The sequence below is a fragment of the Myxocyprinus asiaticus genome, chromosome 27 (genome assembly GCF_019703515.2).
Source record: "Myxocyprinus asiaticus isolate MX2 ecotype Aquarium Trade chromosome 27, UBuf_Myxa_2, whole genome shotgun sequence".
Classification (NCBI taxonomy): Eukaryota; Metazoa; Chordata; class Actinopteri; order Cypriniformes; family Catostomidae; genus Myxocyprinus; species Myxocyprinus asiaticus.
The window spans coordinates 30,288,328-30,314,041 of NC_059370.1; the positions used below are offsets into that span (position 1 = coordinate 30,288,328).

At 38.0% G+C, this 25,714-nt stretch overlaps 1 protein-coding gene across 1 annotated transcript in view; it reads left to right on the forward strand.

Annotated features, from left to right (window-relative positions):
• Positions 1 to 25,714, forward strand: part of LOC127418204 (sorbin and SH3 domain-containing protein 2-like) — an 80,238-nt gene that overhangs the window by 47,176 nt on the left and 7,348 nt on the right. Inside the window, exons 6-21 of the mRNA XM_051658654.1 lie at positions 4,813 to 4,954; positions 6,667 to 6,821; positions 7,423 to 7,489; positions 8,506 to 8,556; positions 9,715 to 9,904; positions 11,093 to 11,207; positions 12,206 to 12,289; positions 12,869 to 12,925; positions 14,409 to 14,458; positions 15,364 to 15,542; positions 15,908 to 17,443; positions 20,242 to 20,321; positions 20,491 to 20,537; positions 20,646 to 20,760; positions 20,861 to 20,989; positions 21,590 to 21,781. Coding sequence (XP_051514614.1) covers positions 4,813 to 4,954; positions 6,667 to 6,821; positions 7,423 to 7,489; positions 8,506 to 8,556; positions 9,715 to 9,904; positions 11,093 to 11,207; positions 12,206 to 12,289; positions 12,869 to 12,925; positions 14,409 to 14,458; positions 15,364 to 15,542; positions 15,908 to 17,443; positions 20,242 to 20,321; positions 20,491 to 20,537; positions 20,646 to 20,760; positions 20,861 to 20,989; positions 21,590 to 21,781 — 3,189 coding nt within the window. The remainder of the gene's footprint in view (positions 1 to 4,812; positions 4,955 to 6,666; positions 6,822 to 7,422; positions 7,490 to 8,505; positions 8,557 to 9,714; positions 9,905 to 11,092; positions 11,208 to 12,205; positions 12,290 to 12,868; positions 12,926 to 14,408; positions 14,459 to 15,363; positions 15,543 to 15,907; positions 17,444 to 20,241; positions 20,322 to 20,490; positions 20,538 to 20,645; positions 20,761 to 20,860; positions 20,990 to 21,589; positions 21,782 to 25,714) is intronic.

Sequence of the window (25,714 nt, forward strand, 5' to 3'; positions counted from 1 at the left end):
TTCAAATTTGTACACAGAACTGTTAAAAAGCAGTGAATTTCAGTTTGATCTTATTATGATTGATGTTCAAACCTTGTTTGCTCACGTAAATTTCAGCTGTAATAAATTATATCCCCATTCATTAATGGTAATATTTAGCCTATGTAAATAACAATATTCAGTAACTGTATCTAAAATGAATAAGGGGCAATAAATAAATAAATACTAATACAACTGTTTTGAAAAGTAGACATTTATTCATTTTAATATCTTATACATTTCGTATATGTTGAAACTTAACACTGGGAAGCATTCACAGGAAAGTGCACCATCTGAAGAAGTTTTTTACATAATGTTTTCTCCTGTAAATTTAAACGAGTGTAATACAACATCATCATATACTGTATGTCGAAAGGACTGAAGCCTCTCAACCAAAACATGAGTTCATTGATGTCATTAAATGAGTCTGCTTTTTTATTCCATCCGTTACTCCTGGTCGGAGGCTTCCGTACATATTTAGTTTTTATGTAGGGTTATGTTCTACCTAAGTTTAATGGTGCAATGCTCACATATTTAGTAGTGCGTAAATTGTGACTTTTGGCACTTTTCCACTGCACGTTACGGTTCCACTCGACTCGACTCTGCTCTCTTTACTTTTCTGAGCTTGCTTTTCCACTGCAGTTTAGTGCCACATCAATATGGGTGGGATTATAGGCTGATCGTCATAGTTGCGCCGCCTCTACTGCTGTGACATCATCTTAAACACAACACAAACATTACTGACCATAAACAATAACACGACCGCTAGCTGTTAGCTACTAGCTCATTGTGCTGCATAAAGCAGTTGTTGCATTGTGATTTTACACAAGTGTAACAGATAAATTGGCCTGGTTGTTTTAGAAGCAAGCTTTCCAGTAGCTGGTCAACTAAATAAAGTGTAGCTTTCAAGCAGAATATAGAGTTAATGTAACAAAATATACCATCCTCCATCGTGGACTCCAACAACGCCGAGTCTAGGGCACTCTCCCTCCCATTGCTCGCTGGTCTATTGCCATAGATAGCGTCCATTTGGTGGAACCACTTCTGCTTTCTTCTGTTTGAACCACTCCGGCTGTTGTGGTCCTTGATGGTTCTGTAGTCACTTTTACATTTTTTTAACTTTTCCCTACACTGTTGGTAGGTTCGGTGGTAGCCGTGTGCAGCCAACAGCTGAGACACTTCTTGAAATACTTTTCCGTTTCGCATCGTTTCGTTCGTCGCTAACGAGAGGAACGTCTGCAACTCGTTTATTGACCACGGCGTGGTTTTGCAAAAGCCATTTCTTTTTACAATTCAAAAGTCACGTGAACAAATGATGTCGCTGTTGCTAACTTTAAAACTAGTGGGTTGCTGTCCCATGTCGCAAATCCAGTGACGCTGATAGTGATGATTCTCTCTGACCAATCTGTGATCTGCAGGGTTTTGACTCGGCTCGGCTCGCTTGGAACCACGACTGAGGTGGTACTTAAAAAAGTATCAGGTTTCAGGTACTATCCACAGTGGAAATCCCCCAAAAACGAGCTGTACCGTGCAGTGGAAAAGCCCCATTAGTGCCCATTTACGCCACAACTAGGCTAAGTTGTAGTTTACGTATAGCTGGTGTAACCGGCCCCTGTTCTCTTACTCTGTAATTCATTCATTAACGGGGCCATATTCTAAACTGTTTTTTTTTCTTCAATAAGTCCTAGCCTAGCAGACTAGCGTAGTCTGCATACAGTTTCCATGCTGGTTTATGCTGGTTTATGCTGGCTGGTCCTGGTGCTGATCTAGCAGGTTGACCAGCATTGTGTTATTTTTAATAGCAAAACTTCAAGATGGGGGGGGGGTGGCCTGGGTAGCTCAGCGAGTATTGACGCTGACTACCACCCCTGGAGTAGCGAGTTTGAATCCAGGGTGTGCTGAGTGACTCCAGCCAGGTCTCCTAAGCAACCAAATTGGCCCGCGATTAAGTGGTTCTCGCTCTCAATGGGGCGCGTGGTAAGTTGTGCGTGGATCATGGAGAGTAGCATGAACGTCCACATGCTGGGAGTCTCCGTGGTGTCATGCACAGCAAGCCACGTGATAAGATGCATGGATTGACGGTCTCAGAAGCAGAGGCAACTGAGACTTGTCCTCCGCCACCCAGATTGAGGTGAGCAACCGCGTCACCACGAGGACCTAGTAAGTAGTGGGAATTGGGCATTCCAGAATTGGGGAGAAAAAGGGGATGAAAAAAAAAACTTAAAGTAGGTGAAGCTGGTCAACCAGTGCAATTTTTCTGGTTATGCTGGTGAACCACTTTAGTTAATCGTAGATTTATTTATTTTTTGTGGCACTGAATTAAAAGATGGGGGCTGATTAGGGTCTTGTGCATAAAAACAAAACAAAAAAAATGCACTTTTATTCCAGAATAATTTTTTTTGACTGTATGATATGTCCCCTTTAATTGCATATATATTTTCATTCATTACCTCTTTTCTTCTCTATTACCCTTTTGACACTTCCAGTAGTTTATCTCAGCTTGCTTTGTTCAATCTTTTCCTCTCCCTCTATGCCATTGTTTCTTATTATGTTGCATTCCTCTGTGCATTTTCCAGGGCCGAGTCAACAAACTCCGGTGTCACTTGTCAGTTGCTATTCACTTTTAGCAGTTTCACCATTACTTTTCAGAGGAACATCTAGGATTATTACAATACTAACACCTTTTGCTTACTCTTGATGTTGTTTTGACAGCTTCATCAAAGACTTTGGGTACAGGATAAAACTTGGCTACATGTTTTATATATATATATATATATATATATATATAAATATGTAACACCATCATGCTTTTATGGTATCGCTTGTAGCTTTATAAAGCTGAAGTGAGTAATTTCTGTGCCACTAGCATCGGCCAGCCGAACTACAAAATAAATAATTGTTTTCAAACAGGTTTCCTGTTCACTCTCCTTGTCTTTCATTAGTCAGTTAACAGATAGTCCTACCCCAATCTCACTCAATGTGTGAGCCAGTGTTGCTTTGTCGAGCTGGTTAGGATGCTCAAACAAACGCAGCAACATTTTGATAGTGTCACAGAGCCACAGTGGAAATCGACCTACAAATGACTTTCTAATAGTTGTCTCTGGTTAAGCTGGGATAGGAGAAATTATTTTAACATAGAAAGAATTACAAACTTCAGCTTTAATACTAACACTTATTGTCTGTACTGAAAAAAATAAAAATAAAATTATATATATATATATATACACATATACATACACACACACACACACACACACAAACGCTGCAGGCCAAAAGTTTGGAATAATGTACAGATTTTGCTGTTTCGGAAGGAAATTGGTCCTTTAATTCACAAAAGTGGCATTCAACTGATCACAAAGTATAGTCAGCACATTACTGATGTAAAAAACATCACCATCACTATTTGAAAAAAGTCATTTTTGATAAAATCTAGACAGGCCCCATTTCCAGCAGCCATCACTCCAACACCTTATCCTTGAGTAATCATGCTAAATTGCTAATTTGGTACCAGAAAATCACTTGCCATTATATCAAACACAGTTGAAAGCTATTTGGTTCGTTAAATGAAGCTTAACATTGTCTTTGTGTTTGTTTTTGAGTTGCCACAGTATGCAATAGACTGGCATGTCTTAAGGTCAATATTAGGTCAAAAATGTCAAAAAAGAAACAGCTTTCTCTAGAAACTCGTCAGTCAATCATTGTTTTGAGGAATGAAGGCTATACAATGCTTGAAATTGCCAAAAAACTGAAGATTTCATACAAAGGTGTACACTAAAGTCTTCAAAGACAAAGGACAACTGGCTCTAACAAGGACAGAATGAGATGTGGAAGGCCAGATGTACAACTAAACAAGAGGATAAGTACATCAGAGTCACTAGTTTGAGAAATAGATGCCTCACATGTCCTCAGCTGACAGCTTCATTGAATTCTACCTGTTCAACACCAGTTTCATGTACAACAGTAAAGAGAAGACTCAGGGGTGCAGGCCTTATGGGAAGAATTACAAAGAAAAAAACACTTTTGAAACAGAAAAACAAAAAGAAAAGGTTAGAGTGGGCAAAGAAACACAGACATTGGACAACAGATAATTGGAAAAGAGTGTTATGGATCTTAACCCCATTGAGCTTTTGTGGGATCAGCTAGACTGTAAGGTGCGTGAGAAGTGCCCGACAAGACAGCCACATCTATGGCAAGTGCTACAGGAAGCATGGGTGAAATGTCACTTGAGTATCTGGACAAACTGACAGCTAGAATGGCAAGGATCTGCAAAGCTGTCACTGCTGCACATGGAGGATTTTTTTGATGAGAACTCTTTGAAGTAGTTTAAGAAGTTTTTTCAAATTGTAATAGTAATTTTTCACGTTATTAATGTCCTGACTATACATTGTGATCAGTTGAATGCCACTTTGGTGAATAAAAGTACCAATTTCTTTCCATAAGAGCAAAAACTGTACATTATTCCAAACTTTTGTCCGCCTGTGTGTATATATTTCATTATAGATGATATCTGTATATATAATTTTATTTTTTCTGCTTAATGCCAGATTATTGAAAATTTACATTGTTGTTGTTTTTATTTTCCCAGTGGGTGGGCTCTGTATTTTGTTTCATAATGTTACTGCCCAATCCTCTAGGCTTTTTTTTTTTTTCATTGTTTGTTTTCTGTTCTCAATCCTGTACTTTCATTAAGGTTAGCAGATAATTCATGACACAATAATCTGATCTCAATTCCCTTTATTTACCATGTCTAAAGATGGTTCTTCCATTAACATTATCTCTCTGTTGTGTACACAGGACCAAATGACAGTGAACGGGGGTCTGAGTGAGCCAGCAAGTCCACATAGTTTCTTACAAAGACCCTTCTCCCCCTCGACATACCCACCTCCTCCTTCCCTGAGCCCCAGTATTACAGCCATGCAGCAGGCTAGAACCACTGGTAAGTACCAAAGCTCATCACTCTGCCATGCACTTTTATAATATTTTCTGACATTCACTGTTTTGATTATTGATGAAAGCATTTGTAACAACTAAGAAACAGAACTGCTAACTGCATCTCTATTTGCAATAAATTTAACCAAAAATAAACCTTTAATGTGACTGTCTGCAGTCTGATTGTCCCTCAGAAATGGTCAGTAAATGACAAATGCAGTGAACATGTCTTAAATAATTAATCAAAGTAATCAAAAAAAAAAAAAAAGAAAAAAGGATTAGCTTGAAACATGTCGGCAACGTTCTCTGTATTAAATAAATTAATTAATTACCAAAAAAAAAAAAAAAAATCAAATACTATTACAAATTACAAAACACGAACATAACATTTATGCCTATGTATTATTGCCCTTTTTATTATTAGCATACTCTTTCTTTGATTTATATAATTCTGTGAACGATTAAAAGGTTGGTTGAATGACATTTTTTTTTTATTAAGACTAGATAAGACTATCAATACTATTTGTCCAAAGTTGAGTTTACTTTCAGAAATACTAACTTTTGAATCTTTTATCTTTTAAATATTTTAAATCTACCCTTCTCTAACTCTTGAGCTTCGTCATCTGCAAATGTAAATTGCATAAATTACGGCAATAAATTATAGATGAAAATCAATTAAAGTCAAACTATATGCAATATTAACAAATCGATAAGTTTGTTGGTGTTTTAGGTTGTTAAAATTCGCTCCGCTTCCACTGTGCTCCACTCACATCCTTTGACCTGGAGTATGGAGCTGCATTTAAGGCATGTTGGCATGATTATTTGAGTGCACATAAAAACTTTGTCTTTTTCTGTAAGTGAATTAGAGAGAAATAAATATGAAATTGCCCAGCGAGTCCAATTTTAGTCCAACCAAAATTATGTAATTATTTTGACCTGTACTTCATCTGGTAGAGCATAGTGCTAGCAACACCAATGTCATGAGTTCAATTCACAGGGAGCACACAAATATATGCTATACAGTAAGTCACTTTGGATAAAAGTGTCTGTCAAATGCCTACAGTCAGTGAAGTAGGACTTGAACGCAGGATAACTATACGGCTAAATGAAGCTCATATGCCTTGCAGTGCAGCTGTGAAAATTTGGCCTCCCTGGTCTCTGATAAGTCACTGGTATGAGGTGCCAAGCTCTAATGAAGCATTAATGAGTGAAGAAAGCGTGACCGGACTGCAGTTAAGCAGTGGTGTTAACTAGCCATGTGATGCTAATTGTGTCCTGACCGGTCCGCTCTGAATGTGCGCCCAGCAATCTCTCTAATCCCAAGTGGCAAATGCAGGGGATTAAGCTTGAATCTGAATGACAGAGCGGATTGTGGTGAGGGCGGAGCTGAGACACCGGGATTAAAGCATCTGTGTTTTTGCGTGAGGCGGGCCTTTGTCTCAGAATTACTGTTTTTTCCTAAAAGGCTTCAATTTGAATGCCTGGATATGCAGCCAGACTGTACCTGGACAGCTGCTTTCTGAGCTTATTCTTTGCTGGAATCCTGGAATCCTGCAACATATTTATGGATTCTTTCTTCTGATTTGGAATTACAGTCTGTGATGCCGCTGTATTCTTGACCTGGCTGCATTTCACAGTAACTGACGTGGGAACGTTGGTTAGACCCAGGAGTACTAAAAACTCACACACTCTAACTTGACCCTGTGTTCTTCGCTTCAGCCTCTGGGTCTAGCACTCCGATCTACGCCAACGTGGATCCTGTTTGCCCTGCACAAACTGCACAGACTGAGAGGAAAGAAACAACAGGGAAAGCTCCACTTTATGCTGGCATCGGTCCTGTGGATGAGTCCGGGATCCCTATTGCCATACGAATGGTGAGTGACTGCTGTTGCAGAATGCTACTCCTTTGTTTCCATAGTTGTGTCATGCAACTTACTGCATTACAAAATGTTTTTTGTGCTGTGCTTATTAATCAACAGAATGATAAAAAAAAAAAAAAAACGATAACAATAAAAGCATAAAAAGCTTAGTACACATTTGTTTGAGACATTTTGCCTCACTGGTTTTTTATTGCCATTGGCTACATCTTTGGAAGTGAATACCTATAATTGGCAATTCTATAATTAATCTTTCAGGTCACATGGGACTGGCAGTTTTGTTTCATGCAGTAAATTGCATTTTCCCACAGTTTTATTTAGCCCCAGGGAAACAGGGGCAGATGTGCTCAGCATCACTGATGTGCCAACAGACATTGATGAGTCTTTCTCAGCTTAACATAGTGAGGCAGATTGCGTCAGCATTTTTTTAGGAGCCTTTTGATGCCAGAGCTTTGGACTCAAGCTCACGCAGGGTATTTGGTTGCTATTTTTTTTTTTTAAACTATGCTTCTGGACCATGTATTCTTGATCTTAAAGGTCTCATGAGGTCTCAGGAGGTCTGTAATCTAAAAAGTGCCTGTTTTGTGTGTTGCTTTAGACTGTTGACAGGCCAAAAGACTGGTATAAGTCCATGTTCAAGCAGATTCATGTGGTGCATAAACCAGGTAAGATTGAATACTTTATATTTACCAATTAATTACTCATCATATTCACCATCAAAGAATGTGAAGAAATAATTAATAGCATGCCGATCATACTTTTACGTGCTTTTATCTTTTATCAACTAGAGCAGGGGTACGGCAACCTTTTTGACATGGAGTGCCATTTTTTATTTTCCTGGTCATTTTGGGCTTGTTTATACTTAAAAGTCCTGCGTTATGCACCAAATCTAAAAAATTTTCTAGTTATTATTGGGATTTTGGTTGAACAATAAATTGCATATGGGGTTTTATTCATTTTTGATGTTGTCTGTGCCCATCATAGTAAAGAAAGAATAGGAACATTGTTTGACATTCTATAAATTGATTTTTAAAACTTTCGTTTGATTAATCGGTCATTGGCCTTTCCCATCACCTTTGTTATCGGTATTGGCAAAATCCACTATCGGTCAACCTCTACTTTCAATATGAATTTTTGCTTCAGTTTAATTTTTTCAGATGTTTAATTATACTTTTTTCATTTTTGAAAGTTGAACAAGATTATGGTTTCTGCATACAGTAGTTTGTGTAATTGTAATGCACTATGTTATGCTATATTTGGCATAGATAGACAGTAATTTTGTTCAATTTTGTAATTTTAAGGGGTATTTAATACAATATTCACTTGCTACTATGGCTTTAATGAATTCAGACATTATAAAGTCCTGTATTTTCTGTGTGATTATGGACCTGTCTGCTAAGGGTTTAGTTTTTTGCGGAGAAGGGCAACTTAAGAGGAGTGATAATAAAAGAGCTTTACTCAGCAGGCTGTGGATTAGATCTGGATCATTACTGGAAATGGGCTGTCAGGGGGATGCTGCAGGGATTACAGGGGTCAAAGGATCAAAACCTTCAATTTGCATCTCATTATGTCTTTTTAATTATCTTACTCCCAAGTCATGTTTACAAATTAGTTTTTTTACATTATTAAATATGTTATGTAATCTATGCTAATTTTCATATTTGCTTATTTGTTTTCACAGAGAATGACTGGTCTGGGTCTCACACTGCCACAGATCCCATTACAAATACTGGTACTACTATTGCTTTTTTATTCTTCACATTAGAGTAAAGCAAACTTGATGAAATGGCAAAAAGTGAAAAAAAATAAAAAAATAAAATAAGTGTAAACTCTAAACAATAAGAACAATAAATATTAATGTATAAAGCACTATTTTACAGCATTTTTCATTTTATGAAAAAATCAGTTAATGTATATACTGTATGTATTTATGTGTGAGTGTGTGTGTGTACATATATATATATATATATATATATATATATATATATATATATATATATATATATATATATATATATACACTAATCAGCCACAACATTAAAACCACCTGCCTAATATTGTGTAGGTCCCCCTCGTGCCGCCAAATCAGCGCCAACCCCAATCTCGAAACAGCATTCTGAGATGCTATTCTTCTCACCACAATTGTACGGAGCGATTATCTGAGTTACTGTAGACTTTGTCAGTTCGAACAAGTCTGGCCATTTTCTGTTGACCTCTCATCAACAAGGCATTTCTGTCCACAGAACTGCCGCTTACTGGATGTTTTTTGTTTTTGGCACCATGCAGAGTAAATTATAAAATCCTAGAAGATCAGCAGTTACAGAAATACTCAAACTGGCACCAACAATCATGCCACAGTCCAAATCACTGAGTTCACATTTTCTCCACATTCTTATGGTTGATGTGAACATTAACTGAAGCTCCTGACCCGTATCTGCATGATTTTATGTATTGCACTGCTGCCACACAATTGGCTGATTAGATAATAGCATGGATGATTGTTGGTGCCAGACAGGCTGGTTTGAGTATTTCTGTAACTGCTGATCTCCTGGGATTTTCGCACACAACAGTCTCTAGAATTTACTCCGAATGGTGCCTAAAACAAAAAACATCCAGTAAGCAGCAGTTCTTTGGATGGAAATGCCTTGTTGATGAGAGAGGTCAGCAGAGAATGGTCAGACTTTTTGGAACTGACAAAGTCTACATTAACTCGGATAACCGCTCTGAACAGTTGTGGTGAGAAGAATAGCATCTTAGAATGCTATTCTGTAATGCGGGTTGGCGTTTTTGGTGGCATGAGGGTTTTAATGTTGTGGTTGATTGGTGTGTGTGTGTGTATATATATATATATACACAGTATATAGCTATTATTTTGTTGTTTTTATTTCAGATAAGCATGGCCCATCCAATCCTGTTCAGTCCCATCCAGCACCTAAAACCAGCACCTACCAGCCCATCACCAAGAGTGTCTCTGATAACGGCATATGCAGTGTCAGAGTGCCTGCTGCCTCAACCCTGCCCACTTCAGTGTCAGCAGAGTACAGAGACACAACACAGAGAGGCAGGAGCACACCCGACATGTAAGAACCATCCATCTGTTCACAATCAGAAACAGAACTTTACTTCAGGATTGTCAAATTTTATGTTTGATTTGATTAGTTCACCTCAAAATGATTGCATTTGTGAAAAATTATTGAATGATTGAATTATCAAATTTTGGTCATAATTTACATAATTTACTCTAGTTCGAAGCCCATATGATTTTCTTTCTTCCATGGAAAACAAAAGGAGACTTTAGGCAGAATGTTATCCTCAGTCCTCAGTCACCATTCACTTTTATTGCATCTTTTTCCATTCAGTGACAGTGAACGGTGACTGAGGCTGTCTAACATCTCCTTGGCCACGTTCACACAGCAGCAGAATATGGTTGTCAGACCTGTTTTGAGTACTTAATATGGTTACGTTCACACACAGGATGGTTATTTACGGGTTTGACAACTGCATTCTATAGCCAAATTGACACCCGCAAATTTTCAGGTCTCACAACTGCATTCTCGGCAAACCTATGCTGTGTAAATGGAACCGTACTGGACAACTAGTTGTTAGTTACGTCATGTACATTGAGAGACACGCTGCACTGTACACGTGTGTGTCTCGTGTGTTTCATGTGAGGTTTTATTATCTCATGGATCTGGAGAAATGAGCTGCATGTCATCTGAAGATTCAGATGCAGTTTTCCACCTGCTGCTCATGGGAGCGAGCTGCGAGACACACAAGCTGCGCTCTGCACACCGTTAAAAAGCATTCAAAGCCGCTGTCGGTTAATTATTATTTGATGGATGAACTCGCGCCTCGATTGGACTCATTTATTTAATAACGCGGTGGCAATTGTGATAAGACATGCCGGTGTTATGGATGTCGCCAACTTTTAGTCACTGTCACTAATGGTTACAGCTGTTAGAATACAGTTGTGACTTCAGTTGTTCGTTCATACAGACAGCATTTGAACTGCTACTGTAAGTTGTTGTATGAACGGGACATTTCAAGACTCACACCTGTAAGTAAATACGGTTGTCAATCCCAAACACTGAATGTGTGAACGTAGCCCTGTTGTGTTCAATGGAAGAAATAAATTTTTATGGCTTACTTAATGTGGTTGAGTAAATAATGACAGAGTTTTCATTTTTGAGTGAAGTCTGGAATACAGATATAGCCTATTTGTTTATCTTGTATCACTCATATCCTTTTCTATATTTCATATTTCCAAGGAATGAGTGGGGGCCTCCAGATAGGAAGGTGGATACACGGAAATACAGAGCAGAGCCCAGGAGTATCTTTGACTATGAGCCTGGGAAGTCCTCTGTTTTAGAGCAAGAGAGAGCAGTACGTGATAAGTGTATTTTGAATTATGTTTTCTGTTTTGAGATTTTGTGTGAAGCTTTAGAAAGACGCAGATAGGATGGTAAAGAGTAAAATGCTTTCTGAGCTTAATTTTAAAAGTAATCATATTTTTCATTTATGGCTTGTTTGAAGTCAGCTACAAAAAGTTTTTGAAATATCACATGAAGTCTTTAAGGCATTTTATGCAGGATAACTGTAATTAGGATGTGAAGCCACAAATGCATTGACCTTTTACAATGAATGTGCCATGGCTTTATAGATATAGACAAACAATGCATCAGGCATCACTAATGAAATCCTGTCAATTGGTCGGTTCACATGTGTCTGCACAGCCACGAGCATTATGATCTATCAGTGATACACAATATGGTGCATTGGCAAAAGTGTGTTCTACTGTAATAATAGAATTGTATTGACATGACAACAGTTGTTACATAATGGGGTTTCAGTATTTATTAAAAAAAAATTATCTGACCCCTGCTCTATTACCAAAAAGACTCAGACTCTTGCCAGGCGTGGAGACCAGCTTTGACCGGCATACAATCTTAGGCTTGTTTCAGCTGTTTCCAGCAGGGCAAGTCTCAGTAGAGTAACTTATTGAGAGAGGACAGATAAATTACTGGTCCCTTTCAGTGTAATTTGGTCAAGGTTACTAATAAGGTTGGAGAAAACAATTTTCTCCTACTGAAACTGTCTTTCTGCATTGAAAATGTTATGGTGTACTCCTGCCCTCTGCGGGAAAGAAATAGAAATGCACTGCTCTGATCCCCTTATTAACATAATAGAACTATTATAGAAATGCTTTACATTCTTTTAATCTTCACAAATCAACAAATTTCCCCTTGTTTCTTTCTTGTCGAAGACATTCCTCATTTAATATCTGCATCTGATTGTCACATTCCCATGATTACTTTTTTCCATCCCTTCCTCTTCTTTTATCCCTCTCCTCTTCTTCCACTGCCTTCCATTCTCAACACAAGACAAGTAACTTAAGACCAGAGGAGATAGATTTAGAGAATGAGCCATGGTATAAGTTCTTTGCTGAACTGGAGTTTGGGCATCCGGTAAGTGTGGCCAGTTGTGTGTTTGGTTTGGTGCTGCTGGCATGCTGTTTGTGATTGGTGTGCGGGGTGGAAAGGTCAGATACGTGCGGTAAATCCCATCGGCTTGTGGAGGTCATGTCTGAAATGTCTGGTTGGAAAGAGCAGACAATTCTGGACACTGTTACCCAACAGTTCAGTTTAATGAATAACCAAGATCAGGTTCTGTGTAAATGAGTCCTGCTCTGATCCACCAGCATTTTAGTCTTTAGGCCTGCACCTTAGATTTCTTGCACATTTTAAACATTAAACTACTGTTTTAAATTTTAAATGCTGTTGTAGGATTAATTTAACCAGTAATTGCATGACTTCCACTGACTTCCATTTCTCTCACTCTTTGTGCGAGGTGTGTGTAGTGTTGGCTTTAATTGACAAGGCTTGATGTGCAGTAAGTTGTGTTAATATAAAGTTGCAATGTTTTTTGATATGTAACTTAGTTGGAGGTCGTCACATTCTTCCTCTCCTCAGTTATGTGACTTTACTCTCTTGTTATGCCACTGTCCCTCCTCTGCTCCTCATCCTTTATCCCTTCTTTGGGCGAAGCCTCCAAAAAAACGTCTTGATTACAATCCAGAGAGCAGTCCTCGATTCCGAACGGAGGTAAAGAATGAATGAATGAACAAGTGAGTGAGTGATTAACTGGTTCAATGACTTATTGATTGACTAAGAGGGTGAGAGAGAGAAAGATGAATAGAAATAGAAGCTGGTAGACATAAACTAAAACCAGACAACTTAAATTTTGATTTCATGGGCTTTAAACACAAAGCCCATAGCTTCGAATGGAGCAATACACTGCAGAAATTATTACATCAGTTTCAACTTTCATAATAACAGCTCAGTCTTTTTTTACGGCATTATAAAATATTTCATCATGAGACAAGAGCACTTCCACCTGCCTGTCATTCTGGTCATTCTGTCCATGTGCTTATAGTAGTTGAATGAGCCCCCTGCAGTATCATATTACATATCCTGTTCCAGTCAGGGGCTTTTTTTTTTTCTGTCATTATAAATATCGTTTACTGACACCTTTGACAGATAACCACGTACAGTTCCTTTGTTAAATTATGTCCAAAATATACTCAAATTCTCAAGTTATTTTTTAGGCAGACATGCAATTTTGCAGGATTCTGCATTAATTTGCCCAGAAATAGGATGATTTAATTGTAAGGTTCTATATATTATCATAACATTAGTTGATGAATTAGGTGACAATCTGTTAAATGTTAATTTACTATAAAATATACCATTGTTCATTGTTAGTTCATGTTAGTAAATTCATAATGCTTTTAAAATAATGTAAACATACAACTTTCAATGTTTAAAATATATTAGTTAAAGAAACCAAGATTAACCTTTAAGATTAATAAATGATGTAAAAGTATTGTTCAATATTAGTTCATGTTAACTTTTAATATGTTAACTTATGTTAATGTATACAACCTTATTTTAAAGTATTATCAATGTTTTGAATGGGTTTATAAGAAGATACAGTTAACCCTTCTACTGACGATAACAACCAACAGAACTTAACAGAACTGTAAATCCAAACAGAGAACTGTTAAAAATTGTAACAAGGGCTTTGCAGCCCAATTTTGAGCTTGCCAGTGTGATATCTGTCACTCAGAGCTGTATTTTTGTTCACTGGATGTAAATGTGTCACTGAGGAGGCATTCCTGCTACTGCATGCTTGGGCTACTTTTAAAGAGGGTTAAAAAAATGTGAGGGGTGTCTGCTGCTAGTCTAAAGAGTTGCTCTAGATAACACTGCTTAGAGTTCCAGAAAACAGGAAGATGATTATCTACTCCAGCCATGTGTACAAGGAATTCCCTGCTTTGTTTGACATAGAAATGCTCGTAAGTGATCTATCATGTCTAGTGATTCTGGGAGTGGCTGAGCTTTTCAAAGGACCGCTATCCATGGCACATCATCCAGATATAGGGAGTTTCACAGATTTCTAACTAATTTTGGATTTGGGTAGGAGAGCACTGGGTATCCAGGGACCTGCTTAACCCTGTTTGCTGTGCAATAAGTGTGGATATTAAATGAAGAATTCATCCTGTTCTTTGTTCTTCATCTGTTTCAGACCTCCCTTTATCAGCCAGCTACAGACAGGACCCTTGAACAGCCATCAAGGTAGGTCCACTTACCCGCTCCTGTTATTTGACCCCAGAAAGTATTTGGACACTTAAGCTACACTTGAATATGTTTGCATTTCTTTCCATTAAAAAACAAAATAAAACCTTCTTGACATCTACAAACAAATGATGCTAGACCTTTTGTCAGAACTAACTTCAATCTGCTTAGGCATTTTTGCAATTGCTTTTAAGCAACTGTTTACAAGGTCATTTTAGTGGATGTATGAGGTTGGTTACCCTCAAGTTCACACACGTGTCCAAGCAGAATAACTTTAAAAAAAATGTTTTTATAGCAAATATTTTTCAGTTTAAAACCCAATAAACTTCTTTTTGTGAAATGTTTTGCTCGAAAGTGTGCTTATCATATATTTCTTAAACAAATGCTATTTGATTTGATATTTTGTTATTTTCAGGTGGGACAGCTATAATAACTGCTCTTGTGAGTTGTCAACTAGCCATAAAATCCCCTCACCTTCCTCACTGACAATGTCAGGGTCCCAGTCTGGATGCTTAAATCTCCAGTTGTACTGAAATTTTTATTTAGCATTTTCTGTTTTTGCAAGCTAAAAGAATAAACGCCATGCTACATAAGCTGTCCATAGACATTAAAGGAATAGTTCACCAAAAAATTTAAATTCTGTTTTCGTTCACTCACCCAAATCTTGTTTCAAACCAGTTGTTGCACAGATGAAAGAAAATTGTATGGGTTTGGAACAACATGGGAGTGAGTAAATAATGACAGAATTTTCATTTTCAATGTTTTGAAAATAATAAAGGTAAACTAATAATTCACCTGTAACCGTTATGTGATTTTTCTCATCAATTCTTGGTTTTATCATTCTAAATGCCTTCTGCTCAATGTTAACATGACAACTCAGTCATTGTCACCCAAATACACTGCAGTTCTTTCAGTGATAACAAGAGAAGACGGAAATCTGAACCTTCAGTCACTCAGCCCAGGGCTCAGAGCAGTGTGGGCACAACACAGAGTTCAGTCAGACCACCAGAGCCCCCCAGGAGCAGCAGTTCCCAGAGGAATCCCCTCACCAGCCCCAGCTCCCCTGCCTCCACCAGGACTAAAGGTAGGCTTCAGACAGGCAGTCATACTTATGCACATTATTTTGAAAAAATGGCATTAGGGGAAGGTTCACAGACAATTTTCGTTTTGCTCCTCACAGCGCAGGAAGAATCTTAGATGGATTTCCCTTTGCATGACTAAAGTTCAATTAATTATTTAGTGTTTACATTCTTGCCCCAGTGTAGTGTAGCATTTCAATTGCTGCTTCTCTATTCAGAGATGGCTTGTTGATCAAGATGTCTGATCTCTTTCCCGTTTTCTTCCAGAGTGTTGTATCAATGCCCTGACTTTTCTGTCCTATGGGTCAATTACCTTTTAATGTATTTTCATGTCTCTTTTTTACCATGCTGCTTGTGGTGGATTTCTAAGGTGGGGATATAAGCAATATGCACCCAGCACATTTAAATAGTCAAAGTCCAAACCATGCTACCTCAAATTGCACATATCTAAACAAAGGGCAAAATGAGGATGGTCTCTCAGTCATGCCTATCTCAGAGGGCTTCTCCAGCCTCCCGGATGGCTGGCGAATTGCCCAAGAGAACCTAGATTACTGGATAAGCACAGAAGAGGCTTCTCATAAGCTCAAATCCTGGAGCTGTGATGACCTCCTATCTGAGGGCCAAGGCAGGGAAAAAGAAGTGCAGACTCGATCAGAATGCACAGACTCCTTGTTGCATAATGGGGAACTAGAAGGACCACAATGCAGTGACAGCCATGAGTCTGAGGAACTTAGACAAAGGACCAGGCATCGCTCAGCCCATGATGTGCCAGGCTTTCTCAAACTCTACAAGAAGATGCATCACATCAACCGGCAAGAGCTGATAAACTCCACCGTGATCTGCTCTGTCAAAGCCAGGGTTCATAAGTATGAGAGTGAGCAGCGTAAGGACAGGCGTACCGGCACCAAGGGCTGCAGCAAAGAGGTGCCTCGGGACACGGTGCACAACAGGATCTCTCAGTTTGAGAGTCTGATCCAGAAATCCAAATCCATGCCTAACCTTGGGGATGAGTGCCTGACCAGGAGTTCCTCTAGGAGGACCAATAGCCCCAACCATAGCCTCTCCATTGAGTCATTAATGGATGAGGAACCACTAGCCAGGATCCCGCCTGATGGACGACCTCAATACCCCAAGATAAATACCCTCATGCCAATCCACATCCAAGTCACCAGTGACCAATTACAAAATTCTACCATGCAACACGATTACTCAGAGAGTGAGCATGATGAAGTGGTGTCGGATCTCAGTGACTTAGAGGGCTCATCCTTTTGTAGCGAGAGAGACTTTGACCTATGTTCGTTCGCCTCCTCGGAGAACTTCTGCAAGTCGGGTGAGCATCATCATTGTCATAGGCAGCTTGTGAGTTCCTGCAAGGGTCGCTGCCCGGCTTCCTACACGCGTTTCACCACCATGATCAAGCACGAGAGGGCCAAGCAGGACCGAAGGCAACATTTGCGAGTGGAAGAATCCGAGTTTGGTCTCAACAACAAGCTTGCCTTCCTGGTCAGCCCAGTGCCTTTCCGCCGGAAGAACTTGTCTCCTTTGAGCTTCTCCCAAATGCCAAAATCACAGAGCTGCATGTACGAGGCTCTAGATTCAGCCCTGAAAGACATCTACGACCACGTCCGTGCAGAGAAGCGCAGGGGTAGCCTGCCAGACAGCAGCATTCTCCACAGTTTGCTGGCAGAGTTGCTGCCCAACATTCCTGAGAGGAATTCCTCCCTGCATGCTCTGGGGAGAAGAAGTCCAATGGTCCAACCCTGCTCGTACCACCAACAGCCCAATGGCATGCCCAGCCAAGATGGCCACCAGCCTGAGTACTCGCACCTGTCCCACAGTGCCTCTCGCCACCATATAGACAGCAACAACAACCAGAGGAATCACAACTCTGAATACTGCTATCAAGGTGGATCCCAAAGTCTCTGGTGTCCCAAATCCCCTGCTGTCCCCTGTGCTTGAGTTCTCTCTCCATCTGTCCTCCATCTGCTCCTCAGCCATTGCTATGCTCCATCTGTGTTTGTGAATGTGCTTGTTTAGAAGAAGAAATCATTATTTTCGGAATGGCAGAGATGCATGACTCATTCCCACATCGTCAGTTTCTTTTGTCCTCATTTCTTTTATTTTCTCATTACGTCATCATAATTTTTTACTGTCTGTATTTATTCATGTAATTTGTCAAGTCAACATACTGTTATTTTACAGACATGGTTTAGGGGTTTTCCTGTCTGTCTGTTTGTCTGTATGTCTATTCATCCATCCATCCATCTGTCCATCTATTCATTCAAACATTTAAAACTGGTTTAAACATTCAGACAAGGCTGCCAAGCCAACATCAAAATGTGTCTTGAGAAACTTTACCTATCTAGTTTGAAGTTATTTCCTTGTGACAGTATTTATTGTTAGTTTTTATCTGGACATCTTTGTGTATGGGCTCTCCATAAAAGAGATGTAACTTTGTGAAGTTTCTGTCTACATAAATAGCTTTGGACAGATGACTTGAGCAGCTGAAGCATGCAATCTAAAAACAGATTTGAGATTTTATTGGCTTGGGATGAAACATATTCTCTGATGAATGTTAACACAGTCAACTTTCTTAAGCCTGACATAGGTGCAGGGATCTACCATAGATAAATTATTTTGGGTGATCTAAAGATTTTCTATTGTGATGAGTATTAAACCAGTTATTTGATGTGTTATGCATTTGCATGCACATAGTGCTGATAAATGAAGACCCTTCAGAGCAAATGGGCATGCCTGCGGTTGGCACAGATGTCATCTCACCATTTGGGGTTTTAGTATAAATACACTTGCTCTATACTGGGTATCTGTGTCTGAAGAATGGGTATAACATAACTGTTGGGATTTTTATAGGGATGGGAGAGATGTTGAGCGATAATGCTTCTCGGAAGATCGAGTCAGCTTCATCATAGCTACAGTTGAAGTCAGAAGTTTACATGCACTTAGGTTGAAGTCATTAAAACTAATTTTTTAACAACTCCACAGATTTAATATTAGCAAACTATAGTTTTGGCAAGTCGTTTAGGACATCTACTTTGTGCACGACACAAGTAGTTTTTCCAACAATTGTTTACAGACAGATTGTTTCACTTTTAATTGACTATATCACAATTCCAGTGGGTTAGAAGTTTACAAACACTAAGTTAACTGTGCCTTTAAGCAGCTTCGAAAATTCCAGAAAATGATGTCAAGCCTTTAGACAATTAGACAATTAGCTTCTGATAGGAGATGAACTGAATTGGAGGTGTACCTGTGGATGTATTTTAAGGCCAACCTTCAAACTCAGTGCCCCTTTGCTTGACATAGTGGGAAAGTCAACAGAAATCAGAAAAAAAATTGTGGACCTCCACAAATCTGGTTCATCCTTGGAAGCAGTTTCCAAATGCCTGAAGGTACCACGTTCATCTGTACAAACAATAGTACGCAAGTATAAACACCATGGGACCACACAGCCATCATACCGCTCAGGAAGGAGAAGCATTTTGTCTCCTAGAGATGAAAGTAATTTGGTGTGAAAAGTGCAAATCAATCCCAGAACAACAGCAAAGGACCTTGTGAAGATGCTGGAGGAAACAGGTAGACAAGTATCTATATCCACTGTAAAACGAGTCCTATATTGGCATAACCTGAAAGGTTGCTCAGCAAAGGAGGCACTGCTCCAAAACTGCCATAAAAATCCAGACTACAGTTTGCAAGTGCACATGGGGACAAAGATCTTTTTGGAGAAATGTCCTCTGGTCTAATGAAAAAGGGTGAGGCTTGCAAGCCGAAGAACACCATCCCAACTGTGAAGCATGGGGGTGGCAGCATCATGTTGTGGTGGTGCTTTGCTGCAGGAGGGACTGGTGCACTTCACAAAATAGATGGCATCATGAGGAAGGAAAATTATGTGGATATATTGAAGAAACGTCTCAAGACATCAACCAGGAAGTTAAAGCTCGGTCGCAAATGGGTCTTCCAAATGGACAATGACCCCAAGCATACCTCCAGAGTTGTGGCAAAATGGCTTAAGGACAACAAAGTCAAGGTACTGGAGTGGCTATCACAAAGCCCTTACCTCAATCCGATAGAAAATTTGTGGGCAGAACTGAAAAGCCGTGTGCGAGCAAGGAGGCCTACATATCTGACTTATTTACACCAGTTCTGTCTGGAGGAATGGGCCAAAATTCCAGCAACTTATTGTGAGAAGCTTGTGGAAGGCTACCCAAAATGTTTGACCTAAGTTAAACAATTTAAAGGCAATGCTACCAAATACTAACAAAGTGTATGTAAACTTCTGACCCACTGGGAGTGTGATGAAAGAAATAAAAGCTGAAATAAATCATTCTCTCTACTATTATTCTGACATTTCACATTCTTAAAATAAAGTAGTGATCCTAACTGACCTAAGACAGGGAATGTTTTATACAATTAAATATCAGGAATTGTGAAAAACTGATTTTAAATGTATTTGTCTAAAGTGTATGTAAACTTCTGACTTCAACTGTATGTTTGTCAAAAAAGTATGTCCATATTTCTATTTACTTTTTATTTTATTTTTTTTATTTTTTTTATGTATTGTGCATTTCTTTCATTAACTCCAGATAAAATCATGTTTTCCTTGCTATTATTTCTAATGCATGTAATGATGTTGGATCTTTTATCTCTGTGAGGCTTTGAATCTCTTTAATTCTATGTCTATTCTAGACCAGGACACATCTAGAGGATATTCTTACCCTGATGTTGGCCGCCACACACCACAGAGCAGGAGACAGACCCCTGACGAGGTAGGGGAATTGGAAAAGTTTTGCTCGGTGAAATGTTTTAGTAGAAACTCTAAGATTGTATTTGTGCTTAGACCAGATTGTAAATAAACCCTTATCATGACAGCATGTAATAAAGTTTCATTTCTCTGCTCTTTTTTTTTTTTTTTTTTTTTGCATTTCCACTTTACAGAAACTTCCAGCCAGAGCAATATATGACTTCAAAGCACAGACAGCAAAGTATTAACCGCCTTCAGATCTGTCACTATTTTCTTTTTATGTCCTTTCTATTGCATAATTTTATTATTTCACAATATATAGTGTAGTCATTTTGAATTTTCCCACCAGAGAGCTGACGTTTAAGAAAGATGAGACTGTGTACATCACCAGGCAGATAGATAATAACTGGTATGAAGGAGAGCATCGTGGACATCGTGGCATCTTTCCCATCTCTTATGTGGAGGTGTGTGCTCAGTGAATTGGTGTTTCAGTTTTACCATATATTAAAATCTTCTTAATCTAAGCAGGTTATATACCCTTTTCTTTTCAACCTGTTTCTTCAGAAAATCCCTCCTTCAGAGAGACATCTGCCAGCGAGGCCTCCTCCTCCAGCTCAGAGCAGAGAAATTGGAGAAGCGGTAGCCCGCTACAACTTTAATGCTGATACTAACGTGGAGCTTTCATTAAGAAAAGTAAAAGTCCAGTTTTCTCTGTACAGATGTCATAAATATCCTTTAATTTCAGCAACTGCTCATTAATGGACACCTTAATGTGTGACACTTTAAGAGCTTTTTTTTTTTTTTTTTTTTTTTGCTAAATAACTACTTTTTTATTGAATGCTTAAGTTTTACAGCACTCTAATATTGTGCCTAACCAGGTGCAATGTAGTAGTGTGCGAAGCAATACAAATGATTTTTCATTGTTTCGTGGTTTTCATTCTAACCATTTGCAACATTGACAAGTGATGGTTTCTGTTATGTTGTGCTGGGTAGCTCTGCCCACACTGAAATCTCATTGGTCCAAAATTATTTTCGAAAAATCGTAGCTGCATAATAAACATCAAATATGTTAAGATTGGGTGTGATTTTACTACTTTGTTCAGCATCTGAGCTTTTACTGTATAAAAAAAACAATAACAAATAAAAACGTTGTCGTGTCTTGTTAGGATGTGGTGTGAAACCTTCTTAGTATTTCCTAATACCTTTTGATATTGCTGTGGGTGTTCTTGTAGGGTATTATTGCATGGTGTGTTGTAGGTATGCCATCAAACATTTTGTCTTTGTGTCTTTCAGGGCGAGCATGTCATTCTCCTGCGTCAAGTTGATCAGAACTGGTTTGAGGGCAAGATTCCAGGTACAAACAAACAAGGGATTTTTCCAGTGTCTTATGTAGACGTCATGAAGAAGTCCTCGGTACAAAGTACCGGTCAACCTCCCGGGTCCACAATGCCTACCAGTTACTCCAGTGACAGAGTGCGCAGTAGGGTACGTTTTCAACTACAGTTCCATTTAATCATGTCATTTATGCACTTAAAGGAATAGTTAACTCAAAAATGAAAATTCTCTCATCATTTACTCACCCTTATGTTATTCTAGATGTGTATGACTTTCTTTCATCTGCTGAACGCAAATGAAGATTTTTAGAAGAATTTGTCAGCTCTTTTGGTCCATGTATGCAAATGATTGGGTGCCAAAATTTTGATGCTCCAAAAATCGCATAAGTCAGAATGAAAGTAATCCATACGACTCCGGTGTTTTCAGAAGCGAAATGATGGGTGTGGGTGAGAAACAGATCAATATTTAAGTCCTTTTTACTATAAATTCTCCTTTCTGCTCAGTCAATCTCCACTATAACATTCACATTCTTCTTCTTGGGTTTTTGGTGATTCACATTCTTCATGCATATCGCCCCCTACTGGGCAGGGAGAAGAATTTCTAGCAAAAAGGACTTACCGTATTTTCCGGAATGTGTCGTGTTTTTTTTTTTTTTTCTCACATCATCTGAAAGGCCCTGCAACTTATAGTCAGAAGTGACTTAAATACATTATTCATACATAACTGATGTTGGCTGGTCAAACGCACGCAAACCAAAACATAAGAAAAAAAATCAGTCAGAGCATTTTAAAGTTGCCAATTCAGAATATTTTTCTGTCAAACGCAACATGCCTACAAAATGATGTTTCATCACACTCGTAGTAAAAACATTCAGTCAGTGAACAGGATAATTAATACATTGCAAAGAGGGTTGCAAATATCATAAATATCCACAGTTGCTAATGTTAATGAATGAATAGAATACAACAGGCATATTGTTTTACTCACAGACTAAAAGCTGTTTATTTGTGCACAGCATAGAGTTGCAGATGTTATAAACAGATGTGTCTTACTTGCAACGTTTCTTTCATGAAGAATATGAGAAACTGTTAGACACAATTACTTAAAGCAAGTTCTCCCATTTAAAACAAGCCCAAAAACACTGATACGATGTGTAGATTCTGAGGTACTGTAATCTTTATTGAACACATTTGACATCTGAACTAGGGATGGGCAGATCGATACTAAGTATCGATACTTCCGATACTGATGTGGTGTCAAGAATATCGTTCCTCACATAAAAATTTCGATTCTGAAGTATTTTTAACTAGTGATATTATTATTTAGATACCATGAACATTAATGCACATCATACGTTTCGAAGTGGAAAAAATAATTATATTAGCGAATAGTTGCATGGCACTGGAACTATTGTTTCTTCTGCTCATCTTGACACGCAGAAATGCTAAAATACACTAGCAGTCACAGACAGCACTCACCCTTTCAGTCGTAGTGCTCGTTCAAAGAGGGAGCAGTGTCTTCCTGAGCTAATGACAGAAAAACAGCATCTGGAGTTATTCACACTAAGTAATGACAAACTAGACATGACATGTATTATAATGGGCTTGTGTGACAATTTTTACAGGTTTATTTAAATTAAGTTGTTAAAACATTTATAATGATATGTAATCCTCGTTATTAAATGATACCCTTGTGAAAATGTAACATGGATTTACTGCAGTAATATTGTAGTAACCATGACTGTAGTAAACATGACTTTAGCACACATTACTACAGCATTACTGTAGTATCCATGTGGTAACTTGGTTTTAGTAATAGTAACCATATAATAATATCTATGGTTAATTTTGCGGTTTTATATAAAACATTTATAAAAAATTAAGTAATATTTAAAGTTACTCATTTTATCCAAAGAATTTGTAAAAATTAAATTTAATAAAGGTATACTAAAGGCCTAAAAGTACTTTGTATCTGATTGAAAAGAAAATAAGTGGTATCACCCATCCCTAATCTGAACTGGTGAAAGGAAGTCTGGCGGCTTCTCCCGGGTCCTAGTGTCTGCTGCATACATTCTCTGTCAGTGCGACTTTACAGAGATGCGACTTATGTTTTTTTTTTTTTCTCTCAACAATGGGATTTTGACCCGGTGCGACTTATAGTCAGGTGCAACTTTTATTTCCAGAAAATACGGTAAATATTGATCTGTTTCTCACCCACACTTATCATATCACTTCTGAAGATATGGATTAAAACAGTGGAGTCATATGGATTACTTTTATGATGCCTTTATGTGCTTTTTGGAGCATAAAAAAATTGCCACCCATTCACTTGCATTGTATGGACCTACAGAGCTGAAATAGTCTTCTAAAAATCTAAATTTGTGTTCTGCAGAAGAAAGAAAGTCATAAACATTTGGGTTGGCATGATAGTGAGTAAATGATGTGAGAATTTTCATTTTTGGGTGAACTATCCCTTTAGAGGTGAAGTATGTGATTATTTTGGTGTTAGAATACTTTCTCCTATCCCAGCTTAATATACAGAGACAACTACTGTATAAGTAAGTCATTTGTGGGTAATGAAAAGTGTATAGTATACACTGTGGCTTTGTCTGAGCATCCTGACCAGCCTGTCACAGCAATATTGGCTCAACCAGTGGTGTGTGTTTGGTCATTCCATTTGATGATGCTTGTGGCGCAGATATTACACACTTCACCTTTAAGTTTACACATCACATATTACAGATTCAGTTTTAGATTTCAGGTAACTTTTATATTTAAAATATATACTCTGATCCAGTTAAGTGGCTGTATAATCTTAAGTACTGACTCATACCTTAAAGCCATGATCCATGCCAACAAACAGTGGTGTCAAAGAAAGTTATACATTTTATTTATTGCGTTACTCATATTGCCATAGGTTATGTACAGTACCATCTGTGCCAACAAGGTGGCAAGTACAAAATTAATCCTTTCTCAGATGACAACTTTCCAAGTGCCAAAATAGATCACCTCTGTCATCTTTAGATTACCTACGGCTTGTTGTGTAAGATAAGCCTTAGTTCAGATTTAATGCCCTTCAGTTGTAATTCCATCTGAAGAACAAAAGTAAAAGCTGATTTCTTTGCTCACACGAGACAAGTCCAGCAGGGCATGGATTAGATCAGATTAACCAGACTGTCATGCCAGTATCCAGTGAAGGCTAATTAAAAGATGGAAAAGTCGGACGTGACTTGCTGTGCTATACATGTGCCACTCAGTTCCTGCTGTTATTGTATAGGAAGTTTCTGTATAGGTGAATTAATGTGACACAGACAGGACAAGTTGCCTGTTGTTTTAATGTTCAGTTTGATATTTTTCTTATTTAAAAAAAAAAAAATAATATATATATATATATATATATATATATATATATATATATATATATATATATATATATAAGCCTATTTTTAAGATTTACGCTTTTAATTTCATAACAAAATTCCATCAAATTGAACTGAGCAATCTTTAATAAAAAACAAAAAACGGTTTATTTATTTAATTGGTTTAATTTAATTTAGTTATAGATTATTCAATTCAATTTGATGGAATTTTGTCATTGAAATCTTAAAAACAGATTAAAATATTTTTGGGAGTGTAGCAAGTACATGTAAATGTTGCACTTCAGACAGTGACTGCAAAAAGTATTTAATATAATATACAGTATATGATGTAATGATATTTGATATAATTAAAATTATATGAATGCAATTGCTTTAGATAATAAAATATCAAACCAAGAAGCATATATTTAAAGAAAGATATCACAAGCACATTTTTCAAACAGATATACTTTTCAAAGTTAAGACACTGGACACTGTCTGGTTGTCAAACTTAGGGGAATATGGCTATAGATCATGTGAACTACACCTGTGGTTACTCTGCTTGTGTGAACTTATATGGAACTTCCATCATACTTCCACTAAAAAGTATCAGAATTGTTTAGTTCTGAGAAGAGTGTAGCATCATTTGTTTGCAAATGGCACTTGGTTTGAAACATGTATTTTATTTTATTTTAGTTTAGCCTAATTTAACTTAGCCTAGCTTA